At 40.0% G+C, this 7,937-nt stretch overlaps 1 protein-coding gene across 1 annotated transcript; it reads left to right on the forward strand.

Annotated features, from left to right (window-relative positions):
* Window positions 1-852: 852 nt before the first annotated feature.
* LOC125680166 (uncharacterized protein K02A2.6-like) lies at window positions 853-4,767 on the forward strand. The gene has a single exon (XM_048919607.2). It carries the CDS (start codon window positions 853-855, stop codon window positions 4,765-4,767), a length of 3,915 nt encoding a protein of 1,304 aa, XP_048775564.2.
* Window positions 4,768-7,937: the final 3,170 nt, after the last annotated feature.

A 7,937-nucleotide genomic window follows, 5' to 3' on the forward strand; every position in this document is an offset into this window, starting at 1 on the left:
AAGTCTGAGTATGGTATCGCCCTATGGGCTATGTTGAGCGAGTGCTTTACGACAGCCGGTAGAATTTGAACTAAGTGAATATTAAGGAATATCAAATAAATGCAGCGACTCACCATGTTGACCTTGAGAAGGGATGGTAGCCTTCGTCAGGGATTAGACGACTATCTCCGGCTGAATAGGTACCTCCTGCCTTCAGGGGAGGGGGAGGACCAGCGTTGTCGTGCTTCACTACCTGGCTGGTATGCCGTCCTTGTCTCGAGCTCCAGTCCCGTGGAGATCCCGGTTAGAAAGGTCCGTGTGTGGTAGCACGATAAAAATCGCTCCCCGCAAAGCGGCCGAGCACAGGCCAAAATTTGGAAACCCATCGCCGACAGTGGTGACGATTCTATTCAGGTTGACCTTGAGATAGGCGAGTAGCGTTCGCCCGGGATTAAACCTCTATCACCGGCTGAATGGGTACCTCCTGCATTTAAAAGAGGGGGGGTGACCATAACGTTGCCGTGCTTCACTACCTTGCCCTCCTAGTCTCGGACTCTAGTCCCGTGGGGATCCAGGATAGAAAGGTCCACAGCACCCATCGCAGTTGTAACAGGCCGTCAAATTAAACCGCGGGTCCGAGTCACAGGTGGCACGATAAAAATCGCTGAGGCTGTGTAATATTATCAACTCTGACTCATTCCGGATTCCGGATATCAATGGTTCTTTGATTATTATTTACTTGTTCTTATGTAACCAGTTAAAACAAAAAGAGTACCAGCTAATAAATGGTGGCACACGTTATTGTGTTCTGTGCTTAGGCATATCCATTGCCATCTCACCTCATCGGGTACACATAACATTACATGGTGTCAGATGGAGCACATAAGACCACCCCCGGAATTGGATTTTTCATCATCAGATGGAAATCTCCCCGAACGATGGAGGAAATGGGAACAAACCATGCGGTTATATTTGAACATCGCTATGCACGAGCGGGACGAAAAGGATCAATGCAGTCCGTTCCTCTACATAATCGGGCAAGATGGACGTGAAATTTTCAACACGATGACAATTCCGAATGACGACAAGGACAAAATAGAACCTTTGTTCACGAAGTTCAAGGAATACTGTGCACCCCGGGAAAACATAACGGTTTGGAGACACAGATTCCACACACGGCAACAAGGTAAAACAGAGACAATAGATCAGTATGTTACAGATTTACGTGTGATAGCTAAAAACTGTAAATTTGGTGCCTTAGAAGAGGATATGTTGCGCGATCGAATTGTTTGTGGTGTTAACTCGGAGAGAGTGAAAGAGAGGCTACTTCGGGACAACAAATTGACACTGGAGAGTGCATTGAGCGTGTGCAGAGCCAATGAGGAATCGGCAATACACCTCAAGGATTTACACAGTGAAGAAGCGACTGCAGCCGCAGTGTTCAAGAAATCATCAAAGGACAGAGAGTATCGCAAGCAACAGGTAAACAGAAATGACAAAAAGAAGCACAGTGTAAAACAGACAAACTTCCGAGAACAGAAAAGCAAAGTCAAAGCATGCGGAAAGTGTGGAACTGGTCATGACGTGGGTAAGTGTCCAGCACATGGGAAGAACTGTTTAAAATGCAACAAGCCCAATCACTTTGCCAAAATGTGCAGAACTAAAAACGTAAACATTGTGGAGCACAGTGAAGTGACTACCGATGAGGAATTCTTCATAGACGCAGTGAATAGCAACACAAGTACCGTTACCAAGGATGAGGCATATGTGAATCTCGTATTCAACAAAATGACTGTAAGACTGAAGATTGACACAGGGTCGCAAGTTAACATAATTCCCAAAGACATCTTGAGCAAACTGCCAGTGAAAAAACAAATTGTAAACACTTCAGTGACATTAAAGTGTTACATGGGCAACCACATACCGATCATAGGGAAGTGTTTTCTGAGGTACAAGAATCACAATTTGGAATTCTTTGTGACAAAAACAGACACTACTCCACTACTCGGACTGAAATCATGTGTAGACCTCGGATTGGTTAAACTCACTATGATGACTCAGAAAGAAGATAAAACAGACCTGTTCAGCCAATTCTCATCAGTATTCCAAGGTTTGGGATGTCTACGAGACCCTTACCACATACAGCTTGACTCTACCGTGCAACCTGTTGTGCACCCACCTCGAACATTACCAGCAGCACTACGAAATGAATTGAAAGCTTCATTGGATGAGATGGAGTCACAAGGCGTAATTGGAAAAGTAGACGAACCAACAGAATGGGTCAACTCTATCGTTTGTGCGGAAAAATCCAATGGCAAATTAAGGATATGTCTGGACCCACGGGATCTCAATAAAGCGATTAAGCGAGAGTATTGCCAATTACCCACAATTGAGGAAATCACTACTCGACTAGCAGGAGCCAGAGTCTTCAGTAAACTGGACGCAAACAGTGGCTATTGGCAGATACCACTTGACCCACAGAGCCAAAAACTTTCAACATTTAACACACCTTTCGGGCGTTACTGTTTTCGAAGGATGCCATTTGGAATCAAAAGTGCACAGGAACTCTTCCAGAAACGAATCTCACAACATTTCTGTCACATTCCAGGAGTAGAAGTGGACATTGATGACATATTAGTCTGGGGGAAGACCAGAGAGGAACATGATCAGAGGTTAAGGACAGTGTTAGAAAAGTGTAAAGAGATCAATTTGACTCTAAATAAAGACAAATGCAGATTCGGATGTTCTGAAGTCACTTACATTGGACACATTTTATCATGTGATGGTGTGAAACCGGATCCAAGGAAAATCGAAGCGAATACCAGGATACCGCCACCAGAAGACAAGAAAGGAGTCGAACGACTACTGGGCACCATCAACTACTTGGCCAAATTCATACCCAACATGTCAAATATCACACAACCGATCAGAACTCTTCTGAGAAAGGAGGTGACATTTCACTGGGATCAAGGTCAGGAAAGCGCATTCAAGGAAATCAAGAGAGTTTTGTCCGAAGCACCAGTTCTCACCTTTTTCGATGTCAAGAAACCTGTGATTGTAAGTGTGGATGCATCAAAATCTGGACTAGGAGCTGTTGTTCTACAAAGTGACAAACCTATTGCGTATGCGTCGAGAGCACTTACTGATGCGGAAACCAGATACGCACAGATTGAAAAAGAATTACTTGCAGTGACATTCGGACTCGAACGATTTAATCAGTATACATATGGTGTTGATGTCACAGTCGAAAATGACCATAAACCACTCGAATCAATTCTGAGCAAACAACTCTCACAGGCCCCTCCAAGACTTCAAAGACTTTTACGTAGATTACAGAAGTACACTTTCACATTTAAATACAAGCCTGGCAGAGAACTAGTAGTCGCTGACACGCTTTCACGAGCATATCTTCCCGTCAACAGACAGGAATCCCAATCTTTGAATCAGGAATTAGATACATTTGTTCATTCTGTGTTTTTACAAAGTGTACCCATGTCCAGGAACATTCTGGAGGAAATCCGAAGGAAAACGGAAAGTGACAATAACCTAAAAACAGTTAAGGATTGCATTCAGAGTGAATGGCCTCCATACAGGACATTCGTAGCAAACAGAACCTTACAAGCATTCTGGAAAAACAAGGATTTTCTTACTGTGGTAGATGGATTGATTCTTAAAGGAGAAAAGATTGTGATCCCAAGAGAACTACAACCAGAAATCTTGCGACAACTACACACAGGACACATGGGCATGGAGAAAACCAAACGACGAGCTAGAAACCTTGTGTACTGGCCGAATATCAACAAAGATATTGATGACATGACTCTTCAATGCAACATTTGCATGGATTTCCGAAACCAAAACCCAAGGGAACCTCTTGTCTCGACAGCGATTCCTGAAGGACCATGGCAAACTGTAGGAACAGATTTGTTCAGTCTACACAACAGTGACTATCTGGTGGTCACAGACTACTACTCTAGATATTTCGAAGTGACAAAACTGCCGAACACCAGAAGTAGTACCATTATTGATAGACTCAAATCAATTTTTGCTAGACATGGCATTCCATACGAAGTCAAGAGCGACAACGGACCACAGTACACTTCTCAGGAATTCAGACAATTTGCAAGGGAGTGGAATTTTCAGCACATGACATCCAGCCCGTACCACCAACAAGCAAATGGACTTGCGGAGAAGACCGTCCAAACAGTCAAACGATTACTGGAGAAATCGAGAATAGATGGAAGTGATCCCTACTTGGGTATATTAGAGTATAGGAACACACCTACTGATACTGGATCGCCAGCGCAGTTACTAATGAGCAGGGAATTGGAATCTATATTACCCATCACCAAAAAACAACTCAGGCCAAGAACTGTGAAGCATACTAAAGTTCGCGAGGATCGAGAAGATGCGCAGAGAAGGCAACAATATTACTACAATCGATCAACTCGAGTTCAGCCAGAAATCTCTGAGGGACAAGCCGTTCGTTTCAGACACAAGGATGAATGGAAACCGGGCTATGTGACGAAGAACGACAATCGATCGTACTGGATGACCACACCAGAAGGCGACAAATACAGAAGAAATCGCAAAGACATTCTAATCTCCAAGGAAAAGACATTCCGAAAGAAACCAGTGTTTTTACCTGATGATGCAACTAACAGCTTACCAGAACTTGATGATTCAAGGAATTCTATTGCTATGGAACCCAAAACCACACCGGAAGCTGAAAATTATCGGACGCGATCTGGTAGAGAAGTGCGGAAGCCGAAGCGTTTTGACGAATAGATTCTAGGATGTGTCAGTTATGAATAACTTGTGCTTACGACTTTTTTTTCGTGTTTGTGAACTGGGGCAGAATAATCCCCATTGCATTATTATTAGTGTTTTATATGACTGGTCAGTCTACCCAAGTCATTAGTCATACTAAGGAAGTTACAAATTTTGTTATGATGTGTAGTCCTATTAATCTGAAGGAAAATAACTCATTGACTAGTGTATGAACTTCAGTTTAATGACATTAAACTTTTGTAAGGGAAAAGTTGTAATATTATCAACTCTGACTCATTCCGGATTCCGGATATCAATGGTTCTTTGATTATTATTTACTTGTTCTTACGTAACCAGTTAAAACAAAAAGAGTACCAGCTAATAAATGGTGGCACACGTTATTGTGTTCTGTGCTTAGGCATATCCATTGCCATCTCACCTCATCGGGTACACATAACATTACAGGCTGAGGCTCCCCGCTAAGGGGCCGAGAAAACGCCTAACTCGGGCCAAAGTTTAGCAACCCATCGCCGACAGTGGTGACGATTCCATTGTTGGAAGAGATGTTTTATTGTATTGCTTATAGGAATTAGATAGGTCACAGTTCGTTATCTTCACCATGGGCAAAACAAATAAAAAACCAATCGATCGGTATTGCTTCTATCTGTCCTTTTTTTTTTTTTTTGGCTTCATCCTGTTGCTGCACTGGTAAAGGATTGTTTGGCTGCGTATACGATAGCACGATGTTAATAAATTAGCTCGATGGCAATGGATTGTCATTAAGAAAATCATTTTTCACAATGTGTTGAATCTAAGGTTTGAGCAGAATGAAAAGTTAACTTGTTCCCCGTTAGGCGGAATTGTAAGAGGCAAGATAGTTCGAACCAGGTTTATTTCGTAAACGGTACGAACTGTATTAGCCAATCTTGATTAATTGTGGACTATTTGATATGTATCAAATAATCTTGATTATTTTCATTTCGTAGATCTGGCACAATGGATATATTCTGAAAATAGACATACCGCTGTACGTCGAAATTTCATATCCAAATGTATTCGATAAGATGTTAGTATTCATAAATCAGTAAAATTCGTGTTGAGGTTTTATTTGATATGATACAGTGTCAATCTACTGTAATGCATTAGTAGGATATGCAAAAGGCAAGAGTATAAACATTTTCTAGTATCGATATCTATATGATCACGAAAAAACATTATATAATTTGTATCCGGATTCATATGCCGATTTAGATATCAATAAAAACAAAGCTGCATAGTTTGGGGGAGGGGGTTCTAATGAGTCTGAAGAAATTAAAAGAAGGAACCGCACATTTGCATTCAAACTAGATGTACTTCAAAATGAATTGATTTCTGCTCTGACTGAAAGCATGATTCTAAATTCGGGAACGAATCTTGCATACAAAATAATTAATAGGGGAACACATAAATTGGAGCTCCTTTGGAATTTAATCAAATGCAGATATGCACCTTTCTTTCAACACGAATCGATATGTTGTTTCAGGCACGTATACAGGGGGTTGGGTGGGCAGCGAGGCTGGGCTGGTCTGCTTTCCCCACTTTTTTGACAATTTACTTTTTTCCGTTATTGTAACATACAAAGTCAGTATTTTCTACATGCAGTCTAAACTGATATATATTTTTTTTAAATTTGTAATGAATTCAATTATAAGCATCAAGTCCTGTAAGTTTTTAATATATTGTCAATAACAAATTTTTAAATAGCTGGAATCTTTTAATGCTTGTAAGCTTACCATTATATCACTGATCAATTTTCTTTCCTTCTGTGAAATATTGTACATGGAAGTAGGACAGTCAGTCTCTCTCTCTCTCTCTCTCTCTCTCTCTCTCTCTCTCTCCTGTTCAATCAATGAATATGGACATACAGAGACCGTAAATAATTATTTGGTTCCCAAAGAAACAATAAAACTATATTTTCGTTTATACATTTCCTTTTATATGTGTCTTTGTGTAATCAACTGTTTATTATGGATTGCTAATGTAATACCCGCATTTTTAAACAGATGTATATTTTCGATCATTATTCCCTTATTTGTATATCCAAATTTGTATATGATCATCGATAAATTTTGAATTGAGCACGCAATATATCCAACCAGATGCTCAGTGTATATGATTAGATTCCCGATTTCTATAAACTGCAAAACCTCGACCAGACAAGCATTCAATGCAGGAAAAATTTTCGACTCTGACATCTCCCCTGATTGAAGACACCCTATTTGGCACGGGTGAAGTGTGTCGCAGTCTGTATAATGGAATGACAACGTGTTGTAAAGTTCTAACGAGATACAAATGGAGTTTATCATTTTGTTTCGTGGATTTATCAGAATAAAGATAATCTAATATTTTCGGTAAGTGCACACCTCCGATACCTGTTGAATAGACGTCCGTATTTGATACGGTGTTTTTTTTTGGCGAATATGCCATGTGCATTACATATTATGCATATGAAATTCACCTGTATTTTGCAAGAATTGATATAAATAATATATTTTATGCTCTTTGCTTATCCCATTCTATCAGTATGTAATTGGCAAATGATTTCTCCGCATTTATTTCATAAGAAACTGCAAATACTTGCTTGCACTTGCAAGTATGCAAGAAAAGCTTTTTTTGCATTTTTTTCTAAATTATCTAAACTTTCGGAATGTTGCATTGGTATACAATAAATATTTTGTAATTTTGAGCAAAGCATAATGTTTTAAAATGTGATTTTATTTGTTTCGCATTTCCCTATATATTACTATCGGAGATGTGCACTGGTCGAGTCCACCTAGAAAAATCACTCAGGTGTGACAATCACATTTGGGGTATATACGGGTAGAGTAAATTAGGTTACCTGAGAGAAATATGGCGGATAAGATGAGAAAGGTGTACGTATTTATTAATTCATGTCAGCTTTAATACTGTACCTTTTTATTTTTATAACCTGATGTTTTAGTCGATATTTCTGTCTTTACGTGAGTTTAAATTTGGTCGTTACTCTTGCACTACTGTGTATCCACGATTGTAACCTAATACTTCGTGAACTGAATAAGTGGAGTACGATAAAATCTATCGAAACAGCACATACTATCCGGGGCATAGTTAGTCGAAAACATAATTTGTTAAAATGTAAAACTTATACGGTACCAATTTTGATGCACCAG

The sequence above is a fragment of the Ostrea edulis genome, chromosome 2 (genome assembly GCF_947568905.1).
Source record: "Ostrea edulis chromosome 2, xbOstEdul1.1, whole genome shotgun sequence".
Taxonomy (NCBI): Eukaryota; Metazoa; Mollusca; class Bivalvia; order Ostreida; family Ostreidae; genus Ostrea; species Ostrea edulis.

Bases quoted from the DNA above. Each gene is read 5' to 3' on its own strand.
- LOC125680166 (XM_048919607.2), top strand. From the start codon at position 853: ATGGAGCACATAAGACCACCCCCGGAATTGGATTTTTCATCATCAGAT.